Consider the following 23,405-nt stretch of genomic DNA (forward strand, 5'->3'; position numbering starts at 1 on the left):
GGGAAAAAAAAAAAGAGAAGCATTTAACCTTTCATATTGAATATGCTCCGGTGGACCACAACGAGTCACCAGTTAGTCTATTTACACACAGAAGAAGCACACGCTGCTACTACTTGCATTGTTGTGCATGAAAAAAAAAAACATGCAGCTTGTCATGATATCCTCTCTCCAGAGAATCTAGTTTAGATTTACTAGTAAGATCACACCAGTTTCCCCCAGAGTGATGTGCTCTGTCACAATGACAAATTTTGCAGGATTGTCCAGCAAAATATTGTAGTTTTCAGACGATTTTCAAGTAAATATAACAATGGCATAATAATGCAAGTTCGCCCTCTCAAAGACCAATAAACTTTAATATTTTAAAGATCACTTAACACTGTAAGGTATTTTAAATTTCCAAACCATATATAATCAGGTTTTCTCGCATTACCACCTCAAACACATTTTTATTAGTATTGTTATATATTATGTGGAAAAAACCCAAAACATTTGTGGGTTTTGATAGTTTTTACAAAGAAATGTATGTGAAGTTTTTTGGGGAATTGTAGTTTTACTGCATATTTCTTTTTATTAAAAGCAAATTCATCTTTTCCACAGTTGCCACGTGCACTCTCAGGATGAGGCATTGTTGCAATTTCATTTAATTGAACTGGAATCTTGCTGTACAGTGGTACTAATCTCATTATGTATTGTTAAAGTGTTTAATAAATTGGGACTATGAAAATGAATCAAACTCAACTTGCTGGGCTTTCTTTCTATCTTTGAATGAATATATTTTCACCCGGTCGGCTGATTTAAAGAGCTGGTAATTATTAAAGCAGCATTCCAAATACAGTCATCTGAATATGAGGCGTCTCAGCTAAACTACACCTGAGAATCCTGACTGACAGACTCTCTTTAGAGAAGAACCTGACAGGCATGACGATCAGACACCTGAGGGATTAGAAAAATGGCTTTGAAGACAAGTTATGTTTCGAAATGCAAAGAACTGATTGTCATGTGATGGGTAAGGAACAGAGCGAATGGAAAATCAGGAAGACGAGCAAGTTGGTGCGGGCCCTATTAAAGCTCAATTTGGCTCCACAACTAAGCCTGTAACAATAAGCAATAAATTAATCGCATGCTAAATTAAAAAGGGATTGATGAACTCCATGTGGGAGAGATGCTTTACTACTGTTGAAAAGCCGGTGTTCTGAAAAATGCTGCAAACTAGCTGCCACTTTTGACCTGTTTTTCCTGTCAAATGTGAGTCATTAGTTTTTTTTTTGTTTTTTTTGTTTTTTGAAAAGCAGTTTTGGATACATAGACTTTATGATCCATTTCAATTATTGTTATTTTGTTTACTTATTTTGGGTATATAAAATGTTGTCCAGTTCCAGTGTCAAATGTTCTTTAGTTTTACATTTTTCAGAGGATGTACTTTGACATAATTAATGCAGTAGCTGAAAATGGGCTCAAAATGTCATTATTATTGCTTATTGCATTAATTTCTGGGACAATTTGTTGTCCAGTAAAATGTGTTGCTGTGACTGACCTACCCACAACAAATAAGCTTTGTCCCGTTGCAGTGACACGGTTAGTTGGGTTAATGTTTGTCTGAACAGAGTTGATCATCTTCTAACCAAAGTTAGCTTTTTGTAGCTGTGAGAGAATTGGTCATGATAAGCATTCTCAGTGTGTGAAAAACAGGCTTTTATGTGACTGTGTGTGCGTGTGTGTTCACATGGGGCTCCTGTTTTGTTCTGTTTTCATCAGCAGCTGTATAAAGCTGCCACTGTCGGCCCGTCGAGGGCATTGCCGTCTGAGACGATGGCAGGTGAAAGATGGGCAATGACAATGAGGCGAAAAGTGAAAACCAAGCGAAAAGTGACGATGGAAATCACTTTTCACTGATTTATTACGCAAAACTTTATATCTTTACTTCTTAAATACACACTATGATGAGATGAATCAAGGCCTTTAAGTAATATTGATATATTCTGGGGTTTTTTCCTCCATAAAATTTTTGTTACAGTTGCTAACATTTTTGTAAAAAAAAAAAAAAAATATAGCAAAGTCATCTCACAAAAGTAGTTTTCATTTGCATTCATTCCCTTTTTGTCAATACTTTGTGGAAATAACTTAAAACTAAAAATATTGTTGTTTTCTTAAATAAGAGGCCAAATATTACCTTTTGGATCATAAAAGGCAGACTAGTGGTTTACATGGTCATTTTAACCAGCTCATCAACTTTATAATTGACCTTTCTGATCTGCTACTTGGTCTTCATGGGTTTTTGTTCACTTATGCCCTCTAACAAGTGAACAAAAACTCATGATTGCAGTAGGCTTTACTCAGTGTGATCTCAAATTTCAGATTTTTGTTTACAAAAAGTTTGGACAATGAACGAATCCCTACCCTCTCGTAATGCATTGAACTTGGTGGTTACAGTGGGTCAAAAGGTGAAAAAGCTTAAAACCTTTGCCCCGTACGGTAAACCCACTTATGAAAGCGGAAAGTTACTTACGAATACAAAAGGCTTTAATAAACAAAACACAAAGGCACTGCGCAAACTCCAGTTGACTGAGAGAACAAGGCAAGAAGCAAGACAGTAATTTAGAAAATCTGGCAATGAACCAAGAGGAAGAAAACGTAAGAAAAGCTGAAGGGATTAATGACGATGGAGACATGAGCAGTCTGAGAAATGTTTGGTGTCGAGCCCGGACATTGTGGAAAAAACCCAACAACTTCAAACTGAAACTAAAAGTCAGTTGACTGGAACCCAGAATCTCTGAAAAACCTCACTTTACTTTCTTGTAAAGTCGGTAAATCTTGCTTTTTTTTTTGTCTTTCTTGCACACCACACTGCTGGAAACTGCAATATTTTTTGTTAAAATTATAGCAACACTAAGCCAGCGGTCAGCCCTCGTAAATGGTTATTCATATCTCTGCAGAGGAAAGAGAGAATCTCGTTCTTCAAGCATTGTTTTTCATTTTCTGCCGATGAGCTGATCCGACTCGTGAATGATAGACAATGAAAGTAAATACTTTGTGTGTGATGAAACAGTCGGGAAGTGGAGAATCTGAAAACTCTACAAAGACAAAAACATTCCTGAGAGACGCGTACAATAAGAGGCTCCAACACTTTCCTGGTAGGTAGTGATGGATAACCAGCTCTACCTGTCTATAAAAGCTCCAGTTGCATCAAAAATCCTATCATCACAAGTCTCATTTTCACCTCTTCCATAACAAAAACCTAAAATCTATAAATCCAGGTTTTGGGGCCTCAACCTTTACTAATAAACCAGTTCCCAGACTTTGTTGCGCAAGAGAAACCTTGTCCATACCGATTCAGATTTATAGTATCTGAACATTCTAGCCTTAAACATCCAGAACATTTTAAGAAAGTAACTAAATGCCTACTTATTTCCCTTAAGTATTAGCCTGCAAAGAGCGATCCATATTTAGAGCTGAGTGAAATGACCTGAGGTGTGAAATGATCTCAGATTGCTGAGTAAACGGTTTGTCTGATGACCTGCCGTTCCGCAGAGCCTGGGGGAGCGTATCCAGACAAATGACTCCTGCAAATATTGTTTGTACGGGCTGGATGGAGCGACATAGAGAGAAAAACGAGGCAAATCAGACACACTTACAAAAATAATGCACAATGTTTTGTAAAAGTCTTCACACTGCACAAATCTGAACTGTATGGAAGAGTAGCAAAACTAAATATATTGTTTAAGATATCCATGTAGAAGGCCCATCAAACATAAATAAAAGAAGGTTCTCTGGTCAGATGTAACTTTTAGCTCATAATTTAAAATCCCCTGAAAGGGTTGGATTGCTAGATGGCGGGGGTCCACCAGCGGCCCACGGTGTTTTTGTGATAGAAATTGTTCAAAGTTGCAGAAATTCGGAGCTGCTTCAGCAGGCATAATCATTTGGAAATAGTAGCTTTTGAGGCCAACAGGCAGGAGCGATGCATCGACAATAAACCTAGCTTAATCCATCTTTACCGTCACTGTTACTGGGGTAAAAGATTTTTTTCTTCAACCATTTTAATAGTTTTGTGCTTTCACAACCAAACAAAAGAACATAGATTTGTACATGATGCTGTTTTATCACATTGGATGAGTGGAGAAAAAAGAAAAGAAAAACTGCCGCTGTACTATGTCATACCTTCATGTCATATGGTGTCTTCATTGGCTTTATGCCTTACGTAATATGTCGCCAAACATTGACATTAAAATGTAAAGCCCAACAACAAGACAATCAGAGCTAGCAGCTAATGAAAGACATGGTAAGACAGGAGGAGGATGTTCACTTGTTAAGACGTGGTGAGACTGAATACTTTTAGATTCTCTAAATAATTTTGATTGGAGGCCGAGGAGGAACAATCTTCAGTCACATCTGACCTTAACACAAAACAAGCCACTCAGCTTTTCGGAAATTACACTGAAAAATCTTTTGATCGGAAGTAGTGGTAATAGATTCTGTATTATTCAGTATGAAAGGGGTTTTATGTAGACAGTGTAATATTTCATACTGTATCTCACTGAGTCTATTACATAAAAAAATCCAATTTAAGCCTGGCAGGGAGGGAAATAAAGACTGGCAGCCCACCAGGCCTGTAAAACACTGGAGGAAAAAAAAACTAAGAATGTTAATTGCTCTTAATACGCCAGTGAAACATGGTGGTGGCAGCATCATACTGGGACTTTGTGTGACAAATTGTGGAAAGCTGCAAGGCTTATAACTACTCTTGGCAACACAACAGGAGAATGACGGACTCATTACCGTCCCCATATCCTCATCTTTTCACAGTCCTGTGTGTGAATAACAGTTTATTTAGCGTCAGTTTAATGGGGAAGAGCTGTAACGCTGCACACTGGGATGCAGAGTACCCAGAGCTTACGGCGAAGTGTTCATTGACGAGCCATTGGGTCCCGTTACTGATTTATCCTGCCACTCTGCATCTATCAGGAACGTGCTGACCCTCCTTCTTCCTTTATTTCCACAGGTACGATGTTGACTCAAAGAGTGCCAACCTGCAGAAACACGTGAGTCCTTCTCTGGATCTTCCTTTCTCACTTTGTGCTTGTGTGTGTGTGAGTATATGTGTGTGTGTCTTCCTCCCATTTGGACCATTTTAGCAACGTAACGGCAATCTGGTCGTTACGACGACTGGGCTGATTGTCTGCTAAACTCGTACGGTCTCGGAGCAGGCTGTGGGTCATTTAGAAATTAAATTTGTCTACCCCGCTTCTTACCGTTGATGCCAGTGATTACAACAGCTGTAATTAGTAACAGCAGCGTCCTCGCAGGTAATAACAGCCATTACCCGCCCGCTGCTTTCAGGGCGTTCTAGTTCAAAGAACCGGAGGCAGCTTGGACGCTAAACTGTCATGTTTATTTTCCATTGGGTGAGGAAAGTCTTTTCTATTTTTCTGGATAAATACTCTTAAGTTATCGCATGCAACTTATGTAGGTATGATTTGATTAGACGTAATTCCCACTAAGAGTCACAAAAGACTGATATAAAGCAATTGGAAAGCTCAAGCTCATCCTAATTCATGGACATCTACGGTACTGTGGACAAATATTCTCACCCTCCCTTACAGTTAAAATGTTACATTAAACAAATGTTGATATCAAAGATAATTTTAGTAAATGTAAATCATGAAAAAGTAATTGCTGCCTAAGCCTAATAACTGACTGTAGCAATTCTTGTTGTGAAAACTGCTACCATGTGTTGAAGGGTTTTCAAGCATGAAAAACTTGACTTTGGTCGGGTAAATGCTATAAAGCATCTGATATGGATTTAACTCCATACTTTGACTTAAAGTCTGGACTTTGACTTGGCCAATTTTCAATTTTTCTTTATTGTTACATGTCTGCTAATCAGAGCTTTGGATCAATCTGCCAGTGCTTTCCCCAAACTCCTCTAACTCTGCGTTTGCAATATCACAGAACATTGTGGATATTTGCGAGTGCAGGCTAATAGGCTCAATGTGTCTCTCGATGTTGCCTCTTAGAAGGTACAGACAGCCATTTTTGCTTTGCCCCAAGGCAACACACCACACAGCTCTCATCCTTTCTTGCTTTTAAGTGTCCGGGCCCGCCACGCTGCCCACATAACACATGAGATGGATGCTCAGGTGTGACTGTTGCCTGCTTTTAGAAAGTGTGGATTATTGGAGGAGACATAAAATAAAGCTGAGAAAAAGGGAGGAGATCACAGTCTAGCCTGCAGCTCTGCGTTGTGTATTTTAGGAAAACCAAATCGCTTTTATGAAATCTTGTTTATTTGATAAAGACCAAAACTTGAGTGCAGACATTTGATCATTTCACTAACATCCACAAGTTGTGGTCGAGTCTGCTGCATGTTGTGCATGCATTTTCATATTCATTTGGGGCTTTCTGTGTTTTTATACATACAGTTCATTTTTTATTCTTCTTCTTTTTGGTAGCCCAGACAACCACAGGCTTATGACGGACTTCACAAAGTCCGCTCATTCTCTGAAAGTCGACAGTATTCTGAGACGTGGCTTTTGAAGTATTCACCTGCCTTAAATGCAGAAATATTTGTGACTGTGTTTGCATCAAGAATTGCATGAAAATTAAAAGAGTTTTCATCACCTTAAGCCAGGATGATGCAGGTTTTCCTCTCTGCAGGTCGCTATATTGCACCATCATATGTCTTCAGTAGCAGGAATGCACAAGGGGGCTTTCATATTGGTTAGCTTTGTTTTATGGGCTTAGAGGTTTCTCTTCCACTTTGAGGCAAACCGTCACTGTCCTGCTGCTACACATAGATGTTTTTAAAAAGAGGTGAATTGGGTGTATGGTGAAGGGCTTTTGTCGGATAAATGTGACTTTGAATAAACTAAAAATCATATTATGTTATTCTGGAATTGAAAGAAACGCAAAGAGATCAATCAGGACAGAATAATGGATTTGATGATATGCAGATGACATCCTGGTTTCTTTGGTTTAAATGTAATAGACAAGAAAAGCAAAGAACTAAATACAGAGTTTACCGGAAACAACAAATTAAAAAAATTGCTTTATAGGACGTTTAAAACTGGGTTAGTTCACTCCTTACAGCAGGACAACAACCCCACTGCCACAACACTATTCAGATTTATTCACTTCTCTGTTGGTTTACCTCACAATCCCCCCACAACCACAAACATACGTCAATGTGCGTGCCCAAATATGAAAAGTGTTTTAATAGATTGCATGGTGATGCTCTAAATCCCCACCACTTAGCGATATCAGAATGTTTCCTCATAACTTGGCCTTTTGTAAACCTTTTTTTCCCTCTCTGTTCTCGTTTCTTTCTTTAGTCTTACCCATTTGGCGATCTTCTCTCTTCCCTTGCTCGTTTTGCCTCGCTGGTCTAAAATCAATAACCTCATATAAGTGGAGACACGCACATTGACTCAGAGGAAGCTTACCGTCTTTACAGCCTTGATGCAGATCCCAGAGGGAAAGCCAGGGAGCTTTAGATGGTGTGTTTTATCTTAGGAAGTACAGTCTGCGGGGCTGTCTCAGTCATAACTGTGTGAGAACTAGTCTGATATCCACATGAAGGAAATGAAACGTGCTGCGCTGATTGAAACATAGTTTGCACCCATGATTGAAGATGGATATGAAATACAAGCAGATCCTCTGTTGGTTGCAGAGTTTCAATACTTTATTCTGATGTTTTTCGCTGGTAGTCATTACTAGTGTGTTCTGACTTTTTGTTGCACCTTTATTTCATCGAGAGAAACACAATGTTTTCTCCTAGAAATCCTGACCGTCTCGTTCTGTAGCCTCCTGGTTTGGGTTTTGCTGGCTTCAGACCGGCGAGGTGCCTTCTGCGCTAACAGACTGCAAGTTAGAAATCTTAGACTGCAGATGGCTATGTTGATCCGTGTCGTGACCTCTGAGATTTGCAAGCTGGAGGCGAATGCACTACTTGAATTGGTACGCTCACCATATTCGCAGCACTGAACAAGGAAAGCCAGTCGCTGTGAAAAACCAGATGGAACAGCTCAACAGTGAAGCTGCTGAACGTACAAGTTTTTTTTTTTTTTTTATTTGTCCCAAAGTGCTGTGATCTTAAATATTAGCAATGTATACAAAAAATATATTAGTATTAGAGAAAGTTGGGACCATCTAAAGAACTCCACAGGATGTTTTTTTTTATTCATCCCCTGACTTATACTTTAGATGTTTTCTTTTGTCTTCATGCTGCTAATAGTAGCCAGGAATACTGATTAACCAATGGATCAATGTTCTAAACACCAAAATTTTAATGTAAGGATGACTTGAGACACACTCAGATGATCTCTGGTCCACACATTGTGACACTACTAACACCATTTGGCTGGATCTTTGTTGTTGATGTAGGCCTTATTTGTCATTTTGTAGAAACCAATTTTCAGTTTGACATTTCAGATTGTTTTGGTTTTTTTGTCCAAGACGCCAAAAAGTGTTGATCATGGTGAATCGATAAAAGCAATAAAAATGGAAAAACATCTGTGAACAAATCAGTAACATTTCTACATAATTACGTTTTAATTTCTTATAGCTATGAAATAGTTTGGTACAAATGTAAAATGTTGTTTTTCAAAGCTTAACTGACAGATGCAAGTACTTTAGAGAAACACGGTCTCTAAGTTAAAGGTGGTACTTTCTACCAAAGTTACTTTATTTGTTCGTACAAGTTTTTCTTTCTTTTTTTTTTCATGTTGCAGTGTTCATTCTTTTGAACTTTCTTTGCTTTATATATCAGTGTTATCTAGATGATTGGAGTTGAAATAGCTTTTCTTTTAACTTTATTTCCCCAACCAGTTTCTGCTATTTGTTGTAATTAGCCATTATCAGCACACAGCCGGTCCTCTGATGGACCCCCTGCTGGCAGCTGCCGCGGTTCTTCTGCGGCTTGTTATTTTCTCTTCAAAGACGGAGGGGAAAAAATATCATAAAACACATTTGCAGATGTGTTTTTATTTTATCTAGAAAATGTAAGAAATTGTTCTTCTGATGATAGATATCCAAAAATAAAATAAAAAAAGCTGAGAGGAGATGCTAATGAGTATAGCAAATGAGACCATTATGTTGGTTTTGCTCAGAGCTGTTCTCAGCTAAAATTAGACGCGCTTCACTAAAATGACAAATGGCTTCACCTCTTGGTTTAAAAAAAAAAAGAAAGGAGAAATAAGACAATTTTGCATTTTAAAACTTTTGATTCCATGAAAGCTACAAATGTGAAATTAGGATAAGACTCCTAAATATAAATATGGCATAATGTCCATATTTATATTTGGTACGGTACTGGGTATGTTTCCATAAATTAGAATGTAGAACTAGAGAAGAAAATTTATGTCAGTAGTTCAGTTCAGTAAGTGCATCTCATACCATATCTGGTTTCATTACACAGTGAGTGATATTGTTCTGTCATTTGTTTTTATGATAGTCATTCAACACACAGTTATTGATGCTCTATTTAGGGAAAGCAGCAAAACTTGGGCACTGAGAGTGCTATATCCAAGCAGTTTGAACCAGAAAGTTGAGTGGAAGGAAAAAATGTACCAAAAGAGGGGCATTGTATCCTAAAATCCATTTAAGATTTGTTTTTTAATTTTTGTGCTGAATTGTTGAAATAACATTTTTAATTTCTGATAAAATGCCATCTGTGTTTGCATGTTTGTGCAATTCATGTCAATAATATTCACTTGCTCTTTGATTCCACAGGACTTCCTGGGCCAGGCCTACTGCACCCTGGGAGAGGTGGTTGGATCGCTGGGCAGTCGCTTGGAAAAGCCTCTTGGGTGAGTCGATTTAGCAGGAAATGTCACCACCAGTTCTAGTCTCACCATAGGTGATTGATGGTTACTGTATGCAACATCAGAAGAGTCTGTCAATCACACTTTACCTGTGAAAGAAGAAAACCTCCAAAGCATTTTGGATTTCATCCCAGCTTTCATTCTTACTTGGCAGCAGAATGTACATGTTCATCCGCTTTAATGTTCGACACAAAGAACAACAAGGTGACTCGTTGAGAGGAGTTCATCCATGATTCCATCGTCAGTGTGATGAGAAAGTGCCTGGAAATGTTCCTGTTTTATCAGGGACGTAGACCTTTTTCGAGATCTAGTTTGTGCACATTAATTTCTGCGAGAAGAACACCGAGTTCTGATGATGTTCTATAATTGGACTTTTTTTTTCAGCGCGTTGTGTTCTTGGCTGCTGTTTCTGGGGAAACTGAGGTAAAAAGTGCAGAGTTACAGAAGCTGCTAATTAAAAATATGCACTTGCATACACATACTTGATACAAATATAGATGGTTTTTTTTATTTTCTTTTTTTTGCAATCAAAGCTGAACACTTATTATTTTAGTGGCACTTACTTTGCATCCTGTGCTGGTATCAGATTCTTATGGTGCTAAATGCCCTTTTTTGTACATTAATCATCTTTTTTTATTAACATTAAACTTTAATGTTAATAAAAAAAAAGCATTCAGTCAATATATGGAGTTTCAATGCTGCTACATTGTGGAACTAATCATCATTAATTATGGAATCGGAAGAAGTGAATCAAATTGTAATTAAATGCAATCAGTGTGATTGTGCTGAAATGTATACACAGATTTAAAATTTGATTCTGATTGGATTCATCAGTTTCAAGTCAATTTTCACAGAATTGGACTAAAGTATTAAATTCTGTGAAATAAGAATAAAGTGTGTTGGAAGCTGTTAAATGTGCATATAATTGTAGGGAATGAAATTTTGATGGAATCTATGTTCAGTTTAACCGTCTTGAAGTAAAATGTTTTCAGCTAGATTAAATGTAAAATGTAACACAACTTAATATGAGGCAATAAAATGTCAGTTTTTAATGTGACCTAAGAACAGTCATATGCTAACGAGCATCAAGGACTTTCATTTTACTAATCTCTCATTTCGGACAGCAATTAGTCTTTCTTCATTCTACAAAGTTGGCTCCTAAAGGCAGAGGGTTGTCTGCACAATCTCTTCTAATCAAACATGTGAAGCTGAAGGCTTGTGAGATCATTTTAATATCTGTTATTAATCGTCTGCCATTATGTTGGGTATGGAACTCATTTCCCATAATGCACCGCAACAGCGAGTCAAAATGAAATTGCACAAGCTTGTGAGAGAGTGAGATGCACCATGGAAACTTCTGGCACTTCCTGCGTCACGGTGACCTCTGGTACATCAAGCTTAATAAGGTTATTCGAAGTTGGAAATTGAAGGAAAATCTCCCATCAAGTATCATCCCATGCTGATGGTACTTGATGTAAAAACATTCATGGAGAAGTAAATTATTTTACCCTTCACTCTGGAGAGCAGACTTCAACTCCTAGTCGTTTGTAATTTGTCTGAGTGTGTTGTCAGAGAATCTTTGTTTTTGATTACTGGCAAACAAACACGGCTCATTGCATTAGCACAAAACGCTAAATGAGCTTCATCAGGAGTAATTTGCTCTCATCTAGAAATTGCCTTTGTTTTAATTTGAGCTTATTTGAGCTTAGTTGCTCACTTAAAGCTTAGAGTTGATCGTAACTTCGTTTTGCTGAAGGAGTTACGGGTTCAGAGTGCAACATGTGGCGTCCCTGATGGATGCTTCCAGCAAACCTCTCTCCTCCTCACGATCAATCATAATTTATGACGCTAAATTAGTAAAACAAAGGAGGGGTAACCTCCTTAACCTAAACTTAAAATTGTGCACACCTTTTTGTTGGATTTTTCCAAAGTTATCATGAGCATCTTGACTGCTTCTTTAATGTTCCTCTTGTTAATTTGGTGACATCTGATGGCAATTCAGTGAGACTTTAGTTGGAGCTGTTAGAGTAAAGGAAGGAAGCACACTTTTTGTTTTTTGTTTGTAAAATAAACTACTCATCTTTCTCATTTCATTTCACAATTATATGAGTTTATCAGTGGCATGAAATCCAACAACCAATTTCAGACATTCAACAAACATCTTAAACTGCCTTACAGTAAGAGAATCAAACATATGAAATGTGTTTTTAGCATGCATGGCTTGATTTTTTTTTTTATTTTATTATTTTTTTTTTTTTATGCAAGCCATTTTTGCTTTGGAGTTGAAGATGTCACCCAGCATTAATGCACTTTATGGTTGGCCAGAGAATTAAAGTGGCTTTTCAAAAATGTTGGCTTCAATATTAAGCCTCATTTCTATTTAAAATTCAGATTTTGATATCTCATTGCATTCATCTTATCTTCTTTTGTTCCAATTTAGCTGTCTGCTACTACTGACTGCTTTTATTTCTCCAAAAACCCTGCTAACCGTGCTATGTATGACAGTCTTATAATTATGCATCTTGACAGGGAGACAAAGTACGAAAAAGTAAAATATCAAAGTCGGAAACATTTATGTTGCATTTCTTATGTCACTTACTGCTGGTGAGAGAGAGAGAGAAGAAAACTGAATCAAATGAGTTTGTTAAATTCAAGTTTGATTTGTGCAGAAACAGAAGAAACTGAGACACGGAGCCCAACAGCTGTTGCAGTTGTCATTTCACAGGCATTGTGTCTGTATAGACATGTCTGTTAGACTTCTGCAGACGCTCACCTGCAGCCAGAGTCACAGGGGAGGCTCTTTAACAATTTTAATAAGGGCTAATTATAACTAATTACATTGTTCAATCAAAATCCAGTAGGGCTTGAGGTGTGTGTGTGTGAGAGAGAGAGAAAGAGAGCAACGGAAGACAAAAGACAGGACACGCTGGGTGAAGTGTCTCGCTGCACTCTGCTGCCAACGCAAGACAACCGTTAGTGAAACCACCACAGTTTGAGGGTTCTTACACAAAAATGTCAAACCCAAATGAATCAAATTTATTTCAAACAGAAATGCTATTACATTTAAAAAATTCAAATCTGTGACATTAATTTGAGTTTTTTATTTACTAATAGTCAGGTTAATCTGCTCAGGTGGCCAGTGACATTGTTGCTCAAATATTGTTTAAAAAAAGACCCAAAAAGTACATTAATTAATCTTAATTCAACACTACGCACATGCTCTGTCCGCGCTAGTGAAGGTGTATTCATTTTAAAATGCGCAAAATGACTCCATCTGTAAACTGATAGTTATATGAACACCTTTGACAGTTAGTGTTTAAAGAGCAGTAAACTTTATTAGCATATCTTTAAAAAAAATGTGGAAGCTCTAGAAAAGAGCTGCAACCTTTCTACAAAAGTTGAAAAGTTAGTTGTATTGTGTCAGTGTATGTTGTTGACACAATACAATTCGTTCTACGTTTTACAATCCTCATCAATATCAACAGTCACATGTCAAAAACGTGTCAGGATTTGATTTTTCACCAAATGTGCTACATTTCTTCACTTTAGACTCAAACTGCCTTTTTAATGATGACACACTTGCTTCATGGTCTCAGATTTTCCGTTGCTGTGACATTTTGACCGTGAGTTTATTTTTGTTGATCGCAGGCAGATATAAAAGGAAGGTCTTTAAAAAAAAAATAAAAAAAAGAAAGCCCATATCTCTGCTTTGCACCAAAAAAAATGCAAAAGGTAAAAACAGGTGTAAGTCCATCGCAGCAGCAGCATAAGACGCCACCTGACTCTGAAACGCTGCCAGGAACGACTCCACCAGCAGGGAAGCCAGAAGTTGGGGCCAAGTGCCCTGCTGTGTCAGCCACTTCAAACATTTGGCAGCCCACCCATGTAATTTCACATCAGTGCAGACAGACTGTTTGATACCATTGCAGGAGATTGTCTAATGTTTCTGCAGGGCTGTTGCAACAGGCGACTAATCTGTATCTGATCATCTGATTCTTTTTAAATAAGAGGTGGTGCTCATTTTGTGCCCTTGCAGTGTTCGTCATTTCACACACAGCTTTTTGTGACACTAATTTGTACCTTCTGCCGCAGAACATTTCCCGTCAACCATGGTTCAGCTCGTACTCACCAGGGTCACATTTTGTACGTGCTTTGACAACTTAGGATTCAAAGTAACTTCCTGCATTCTACTAAAAGTATTCAAAAGGGAAAGCAATTATGTCTCTCGGTATTAGATCACTTTATTCTTGTGATATAAGAATTTCACAAGTCAACTAGATCAAAGAGTTATCAGAAATGAGCTAAAAGGGAATTTAGGGCTTCCACATACTTCATTCAAAGTGCTGAAATTGGCTCCCGTTGATTTAGACAAAATTTGCATCATTTTGTTTGCAGATAGACGTCCACCTCTACTTCTGGCGACACAAGATAGTAAATGTATTTCACCCAGAGCTCTGCATAATAGGTCAGAAGTTTGTTGCCCCTTTTTTATGCAGAAATTCACTCCAAAAGACTTGTTGATATTTTGCTTAGTTTTCGCTATCCGTTTATTTTTTATTTTTTTGTATCTACTGGAGACATGAACATCTCTGATACTCCTCTGACGTGGTGACAAATTACATGCATTTGTATATATAATTATATGACTGTCAAATGGCTACGAACTCCTGGATGGAAATTGTAACATCGTCGTCCATGGAGGAGGTCGTCTGCAGAAGAGTGTGGCGCTCTCTCTCTCTCTTTGACTCTGAGGGAGGAGGAACAGCAATGGGTTGTGATGTGTTCAGATGAAGTATGTGGGATTATTTACTCCCGTACAATATTTTCAGAGGACAGTGACACTCGGTCGTAAATGTAAATTGTTGGATTGCACAGTTGAGCAGTTGGGAGTGTCAGCAATTCAACCAATAAGTGATATGTATGATTACAGGGCTGGATGGATGCGGAGGTACAGAGCATCACAAACTTTCTGTACAGTCATTGCTACATGATGACAGTACAAATTATCTAAAAAACTATCAGTAGTAAGCTTTGTGTAGTAATACATTTTAGCTAGAAGAGCCTTTCAGAGCAGCAGAACAAATTAGAATGGTACACATTAGCAAAGGAATAGGTGATCGCAGTGAGTAAGCAATCTTTAACAAATAGTGTCGCGTTTGGATTTGAACGGAAGTGAAGAATCGCTATTGCGATGCTCCGGAGGTAAAGAATTAGAGATGTTTGGGAAGAAACGGTGAAGTGAAGAGAGAAGGAAGATTTAAGGCAAGTTTCTATTAATCTAAACCTTACAGCAGCCAGTCTACTGCAAAGCATTGATCTAAAGTAGTGGAGAAATGTTCTCTGGAGCGATACTTCATGCCTTCCTGCCTGGGGGAATCTGGGTTTGGACGTTGCCAGGAGAACATCACTTATCTGCCTGGTTCGTGTCGAGTGTAAATGTTTGGCAGAAGGGATTCTGGTGTGGGACACTTTTCCAAAGTTGGACTGGTTAATAATTGTTGCAGCTTCATCACAGGGTCAAAGACAAACTCAGGTGAGCTATTGAAAGCAAGGCGGGTGACGGCTTCAGAAACAAGGACACAGGGAAAGGCTGATCGCTGTGAAAGGAAGCTTGATTATAAGCATTTGTAAAAGAAAAAAAAAAAAAAACAAGGACAAAGAACGCCTCTATATGCTTCTGCTCTGACACGGATTTTGTGTCAGGGGTCTTTTTGTGGGAGAGAATTATGATTACGAGCTGCTTTTTCAGGGCGGGGGAAATGTGTGTGAGCGGCTGCGCTCGTGTGTCGTGGCATGACCAAGAATAGATGGATCCTCATGCTATTGTAGCGACAACTGATCACTCATTCAGATACTCTACCTTGGTCAGGAATATAATGAGAACGACATGCATGCATGTTACTCCGGAGCCCAGACGCGGCCCAGACTTAATTAGCCGTCTCTTGCTAGATGCTGATTGCAAAACCATGTGTCTTGATTAGAGCGTACGCAGCACTTCCTCACACACATCCATCTCACACACAGGAGAGCTTAGACGTATCCCTGAAGCACTCCTTAACTTTGGAGTGTTTTATAAACTGAACAGAGGAAAGCAATTTACTTGAAAGCAACTTGGCATTTATATAAAAAATTCACGTTTCTTACATGAAAAGGAATCCCCCCCACCCACTCACTAAAGAAACATTACTCTCAAAAATAGAGCTGTATTTTGTGTTACATAGAGGTATATACGTATATAATTTATGGAATTAGGGCAATTTCTTTTTTTCATTTTTGGGAAATAAAATGATTTGGTGACAGGAAATGCCAAACAATTATCTTGTTTTGATTGTGTTTACTCGTTTAGCGTAGCTTCTCGTTTTTTTTCCTGTATGTTTTCTGTTTATATTTATTAAATTTCGGTATTTTTAAGAATAACATTAAATATCTTATGTTAGAAAAACAATTATTTTCAAAAGTCCACACACACACACTCCCGTTTAGTTCAGTGTGTGCATTACTTTCCTTTTTTTTTTTCCTGAAGGGTTTGCGTGCCAATGTCTCAGTTCGTATATGTAAACAAGGCAAAACAGTGAGATTCATTATTCGTCCCACAGCTGAACAATCTTTCTGCTTCCTGCCCACATATCATTTCGAGGTGGATCTGTCAGCCAGAATAATGACCTCAGCTGTCTCAGATATGGAGGAGGAATGGCGAGTTCTTGGGAAAGATATAACTAGCGGAGGAATCCCATTCCATGACCCGTCATTGGGGTTCCTGGCTCGGCTGGGTTGTCATAGAGACACAGATTGTGGGGGATTGTGTTTTCTTTTTCCTCCCCTTTGCATATATTTGTGGGGAGATGACATTAAAATATGTCTAATTTAGAGATACGGTGTATTAATCCTCTTGGTTTAATCACCAACATACCTCTGACATAAACCGCATTGAAAATCCAGTGAAAGGAAAACATTTCTGGGTTTCTGGAAAACAGCTGAATAGAGGACAAACCCTAACAAACACCAATTAGGACCTACTGCTCAACATCAACCCTAAACAGTCAGATATTCAGTGGAATGGTTTAGAAGAAGGCATAGTCGATGTTTTTGAACGGTCCAGTCCAAGTTCAGAACTAAATCCAGTTGGGAATATGTGACAAAAGATGCTTGCCATCCAAACTGACAGTTTTACAAAGAATGGCAGGCAAAACAAGTGAGTCTCCAGAGCTGGTAGACATACATACACCAGTTTTTACCCCAGTCTATTATAAGCCTTGCGGGCCACCAGGGTTTACTGGTGCCCCCACCAGGCTAGGCATTGCTTATTTAAGTTTTAAAAAAATGTTTGAATGACTTTATAGTTGGTGTTCAAGCATCAATCTTTCAAACTTTTGATAACACATAAGTGATATTTTCACATTTTATGTCAACTTGAAACATTTTTTTAACTCAAAAACACGACAGGCTGCTGGACGAATGACTACCCTTACATTTAGCAAACATGAGCTAATTGGCTCTGTGACTTAAAATCCCATTTAAATACATTGAATCTTCTGGTGGAAGGCATGCGTTGCTCCACCTTGCAGCATCCCTAGTAATTGTCCAACTTCTAAATCAGATGAATACAAAATTGGAAAACTTGTGTTTCTTTACCAGAACCACCAACTTGAAACCCAACATGCCAATTTTGCACCATTGAAATTCTAAAATCTGCAGTGATTGACTTTTGATTTGTTCACCCTGGAACGCAGTTAGCATGTTATTCCACAAAACAGCTCCTGCTGTTTTTCCTCACCAGTAAGAGACCAGTTTGCTTTAATCCTCTGCTTATGTTGTGTTCAGCTGTCTGAGGACGGCTCCATTAGCAGGCTAGGTTTCTTGTTTTTTCAGAATCACTGACTAGATGGGTTTTATTAATGGATTAGAAACATTTGAGACCTTTTGGATCAATCCATGTTCATGTTTAATATATATAGAAAATAACTGGGAGGCAATCTCTGTTCTCTTTAATGTTCTGACAATTTTTACATTGAGGAAAACACCAATAACTGTGACTTATATGAGCCAATCGTTCAGACAAGTTGATGGGTTTTAGTTCAAACCAACGCTTGATGCTCAATGTAGGAATCTCACTGCCACTTTCGTGGCACTTCCCTCCTTTTAAAGTCACATCCAGGTGTCAGCTTTGAACCAGGTGCATCCGTAATTGCAGTCCGCCATCTGGATGTGGAAATAATTTAACAGATGGGATTAATAATCCATGGGCACGCTTTTGTTAATGTTTCGAACGGCAGCAGCCCTGCTTTAGGAGGAAGTCTGCTGCTAAACGGCATGAACGTTTTAGGTCTTTTAAGGTTAAAAGTTTCCTAAAACATTTCGATTATAATGGTTATGCTACAGAGAAAGTGATGTTCATATTAGTCCTGTTGTGGGTTTTGCTCATTTCATCAAACTAGTGCTATGAATCAGTGGGACTCGAGAATTGAAAGAAATCAAACATTGTTGATGTGTGGAAATGTTTTTTATTTATTTATTTTTTTGCTACCATTCTTTCTAGGATTGCTTCCTGTCTCCAGCCTGTGTATCCCTCCTTCTCTTTGCACACATAATGCATATGAATGATGTGACCTCAGCTCCCTGGAAACAATAGAGCACTCCCTCCTCCTTGCCAATTCACTGGGTCCCAGGATCTATTTCATTCCTGACAATTCTGCCATTTTGAAAGCATGTTCCTCCCAGCTCCTTGCGCTGCGCTAAAAGGAGATTTTGAATTACAGTGACGCAGAGGTCTCCGACCCCAATTCTGGGCTTTTTAAATGACTGCCTCAGTCAATTTCTGCCAGATGGGTGTCTCATGGCAGATGTCATCACAGTCAGATTGGAAGTTTGCTCAGAATATGTGCTTTTGCCTCCCACTTGTCCAAATCGTGCTTAACTACTCATGATTTACTGATTTGATTGTTATAGAATTACTTCATAATCCACTTTGATTGTTTATTGAAATTATGGCTCGACTTTCGACAAAGTTGTCGCTTTTAGTGGCTGCTCTATTTATAACGGTATTTGAACATTTATTTTTAATCTGTCAATAAACTCTCTTTATAGACAATGGTATAAGTGCTTAAAGAAGTTATGGGTTGCTATTCAAAACGTTATAGCCTTCATTTATACCGGTTTGGGAACAATTTTAAACGTCATGGTAATGACATCCAGGTAATAATCCAGTTTCTGGTCCTACCTGTAAAACACAGATTCTGTTCCTGAAGCCCTGAATGACTGCAAACACAAACTGTGAAGCAGCTGCAAGCTTTTGATTTCAATAACGCTAAAGGAAGATGGGAATCAGCAAAGTAAAAAGAAGAAAGTGATATTCTTTGAATATATTTTCAAAGTGGTAAATAATCTCGGTCTCCCCGTGGTTTGCTTAGGATGAGGAATTGCTGGCAATATTGGAGAAATGGGTTTTAACCAACTGGGATTACATGATATCGACTCTTCAGCTAAATTGTCTTGGATTGATATGAACTGAATTGAAACAACCACCTGCTAATTTTATTTTTTTGTTTGTTTGTTTTTTGCACCAAGAAAGTGCTTATTGGTTTGTGCATCAATCAAATGTTGTAATATTTGTTTTTCGGCACAGATTACTTATGACGGGAAAATGTATTACATTTCAATTCAGTAACCCCTATTTGGATGTGCAAGAGTAAAATCAAAACCAAAGCCTCTGAAACAACAACAACAACTCACAGATAAAAATATACGACAGGTCATTTTCCCAAGTGAAACATTTTCTAAAGTCGGTAAGTAAGGCCTGTGTACAAGCAGGCAGGCGAATGCTGAGGCTTCAATGCACACATGGAAGGTCCCATCCTACTGTGAGAAGGTTGGCACCCAGCCTGGGACCTCATGCTGGATATCTGTGGATCCCTCCTCGTTGTCATCAAACAAACTCGATGTTCCCTTCGACTGCTTCTCCAGTGAACACACTGCGCTGACCGCTGAGATAGAAAATCCTCTCAGGAAGTACGGGATGTCTTTCCAATCATTGTCGTCTGTGCCCTTAGCCGTTAAGGGGCGAGTTATACAGCAGGAGGAAGGGCGCAGGTCACGTAAACATCAAATCAAGGTCTGTGTCTGTGTGCGATTGCGACCCCTTGACCCTTAATCGCGTTTTGTGTGTGTCTGTCTGCAGAGGCATTCAAGGGAAGAAGTGCGGGACCATTATTGTGAAAGCCGAGGAGTTGAATAACTGCAGAGTGAGTAACTGATTTCTTGGAGCTCTTTGCCTTTTAGGTTTTCTGTTTTTAAGATCTGCTTTCACACACATTCTGGTTTATTCACACTAAAATAACGGAAACATTTCCCAAATGAGCAGATTAGTCGTCATTCCACTTGTATCTTTGTACGATTGAATATTAATGTCATTTTGTCGTGTTGCATCTTGTTTTTCTCAATCAATCAATCATTATTTGTATAGCACATTTCAGCAGCAAGGCATTTCAAGGTGCTTTACAAAATAAAAACAGCATGTGACATTGAATAAACGGTAAAAAAGAGAAAGATTTTGGGGGAAAAAAAAGAAAACATACTTTTGTTACGGAATTTAAGCACCTGTCGTCGCCGGACTCAGTTGTCTGTTTAATACGGGTATTATCCAGGCCCTGTCGTCTAACAGGACAAGGTCTCCAACCTTGCAGCACCAGGCTCCGTCCACCTGTCACGCAAATTTTTGCGCTAGGACTTCGCCTGGCTACACGGATTTTTGTGCACTACTTTTACCTGCTAGTCTAGAATTTACAGGGTTTTTCTCAAAAGCAGACTTTATTTTCTGCAGCCCAATTGAACGAACATGTGCATGAACCCACCATCCCTACAGCTCAGTCTCCAAAAGCACTTTCATAATTAGTTATCCCTAAATAAAGAGCCTTTCCAATTTTACACAACTCATTGCCAAGAGGCTTTGTTCCAACAAAGAAATAATAAACCAAAAACAAACATCCTCACGCTTGGTGTTAAGTTTGTCTGAAATGATGATAAATTGAGTTACTTTACCATCTGCATAGCACACTGTGAAATTTATTTATTCAAATGCAAAACAACAAGAGAAAAGCACTGTTCAAATCAATAAATAATAAGGTTTCTTCTAAGGGATTACGTCAAAAATGTGTTGATCCTCCCCCTGTATTTCCCTGGTGCTATTTATTTTTCATCTGTCATCGTTGCTGTCCCAGTTTCTTTACTCAGCACGCCCTTAATTACTTCTGGGGTTCAATAACTGAGCAGGAACTGTCTTTTCCCAAGTTATCAGTAAAAATAAATAAATAAATAAATTTTAGGATTCAGACTGTCACAGTTAAATAAAATGACGCCCTTTTCTTTTGTTATGCACCAGTGAACTTGTAGGAAAGCAGACAGCAGCAGCCTCGGCACACAAGAAGTGGCAAAAGTAAACTTCTTGTTCTGTTTACATGGAAAACTGTGGAATTCCTGGAAAACGTCATGAATGACATGGGTCAGGGGTGAATTAACCAGATGCAGTATGGAAAACCAGTTGGAGACTGCAAAAAAACTTTTATATCCATGGAGATGACCTCGAGCTTCATTGGAATGATTCACATCAAAACATCCCCGTGTCAGAATGTCCTAGTCAAAGTTCAGACCTAAATATGACAGAAATTTTTTTATTTATTCTTTTTAAGCTAATTAAAGCGTCAAAATTGGGCTTAAATTAGCATTTTCTGACCATCTTAAACATCCAAGTTTTCCAGTTTTACTGGAACTGTCCCAGTTTCCTTCCAAAAACTTCAGATGTGATCGTAAACAAGATATGAACCCAATTAAATGACTGTTGTATCTATATCATTGGAAAATCCTTTTAGCATTTTTAGCTTCATGGCTGCTCCTGGTGGTTTCTGGGGTTTTATAGGTCACTGAAGTTCATGCAGTTACCATCATGTATTCTTACTGTAAATGATTTCTTTTCAGTCCCACTGGTTGATCCCGACACGCTTTGCTTTGTTTAAGGAATCAGTGATGATGCAGTTCTGTGGGACCAAGTTGGACAAGAAGGATTTCTTTGGCAAGTCGGACCCGTTCCTGGTTTTCTACAGGAGCAACGAAGACGGCACGTGAGTTTTCCTCCCATCCGTCCGTCCTGTTTTCACGTTCCCTCCTTCACTTTCTTTTCCCCTTTTCATGTTGGGTTTTGAACCCCTCCCTGCAAAAGAAATTGTTTTTATTGATTTTCCGTGTAAACGTGTGTGAATTACATGTGGATATGTCAACATATTGTGTGTGTTGGGGAAAAGTGCAGCACACACAGAGTTTACAGGTGTGCGTGTTGGACCCGGCTCTGTTGGCGCTCTCTGTTTTCCTGCAGTGTGGTACAAGTCAGATAAGACTTTGTGCTCTGAGGGACTCATGAAATTACCTCTTTTTCTGCTTCCTGATGGTGTGTGAGTGGGGGCGTAAAAAAATCTTTGAAACAGGAAAAGTTGTTTAAAAAATTGTTTAAAAATGACATTTTTTTAAACATGACAAAAAATGTCATGTTTAAATGTTTGAATGTAATTTAAAGCTGTGAGAAGCTGTTCAACTTCCAACAAATATCGGCGTTACTTTGTGGCCTGCTGGAAACGTCTGGAACTTGAATTATTTGCTTGAGAGAAAGGAAAATATAGCAAGGAAACAGATATTTTTTTCTCTTAAAAATGTATCGCATAACTTCATCTTGAATCTTTGTTTTTATACTTTGAACATTTGAATCCGGAAAAGTAGAGGTAATGTATTTTTAGAGCTGTCACGTTAAAAACTAATTTCAAGAATTGCATTAAATTTTATTGGTTATTATGGTTATTATAGCATTTAAAACAGAAACAAAATAATTTGTAGCAGATGCTGTCAATTGGAATAGCTCTTATTTTAACTAAGGTTGCCAACTTTGCCAAATCTAGCATGTAAGATATGTCTTACTGTTATCTTTTTAGGGTTATTCTATATTAACAGTTCGATCAGGTCTCTCCAACACCTTTTGAACAAAATGTCCCCTCGGCTGGTATGAATCGATATTCTGTAGTTCCTTTTTGTTTTTTGGCTGGAAAAATGAAAATGATCAAAACTGCAATAGCAGCAAAGACGAAAAGGATTCAAATGACCCAACAAAGTCGAACTCTTCACCAGCAGCCTGAATGAACGTCTGTCTAAAAATAAAAACGACTAACTTTGATTCTTCTTCCATCAGCTGCAACATTCACACTAAAGAGTGTTGTTAATAGCTGTGTTTCTATTACGAAACTGTCAAGATATCATCTGATAAGTGGTCAGGGTTGGTTATGGTGAAAATCATCCAGTTTTGGTCACAAAGACTATTTATTGATTTATTGAAAATCCTTATCTTCTCCAATCAGAATCCCTCCCTACTCTTCAGTAACTTGATTTCACTTTGGGTTTCTGGGTCACGTTTACCTCCTTCCTCTTGTCGTCCTTTCTCTCCAGGTTTACCATCTGCCACAAGACCGAGGTGGTGAAGAACACGCTGAACCCCGTGTGGCAAGCCTTTAAGATCCCCGTGAGAGCTCTCTGCAACGGGGATTACGACAGGTAAAC

General features: G+C 38.4%; 1 protein-coding gene across 1 annotated transcript in view; it reads left to right on the forward strand.

The window, feature by feature from the left end:
* Positions 1 to 23,405, forward strand: part of LOC106907485 (copine-8) — a 74,955-nt gene that overhangs the window by 28,432 nt on the left and 23,118 nt on the right. The window contains exons 5-9 of the mRNA XM_088003366.1: positions 5,000 to 5,039; positions 9,727 to 9,803; positions 19,993 to 20,056; positions 21,825 to 21,928; positions 23,295 to 23,399. Coding sequence (XP_087859492.1) covers positions 5,000 to 5,039; positions 9,727 to 9,803; positions 19,993 to 20,056; positions 21,825 to 21,928; positions 23,295 to 23,399 — 390 coding nt within the window. The remainder of the gene's footprint in view (positions 1 to 4,999; positions 5,040 to 9,726; positions 9,804 to 19,992; positions 20,057 to 21,824; positions 21,929 to 23,294; positions 23,400 to 23,405) is intronic.

This window comes from Poecilia mexicana, unplaced genomic scaffold (genome assembly GCF_051168715.1).
Source record: "Poecilia mexicana isolate PSO_F unplaced genomic scaffold, ASM5116871v1 scaffold_23, whole genome shotgun sequence".
Taxonomy (NCBI): domain Eukaryota; kingdom Metazoa; phylum Chordata; class Actinopteri; order Cyprinodontiformes; family Poeciliidae; genus Poecilia; species Poecilia mexicana.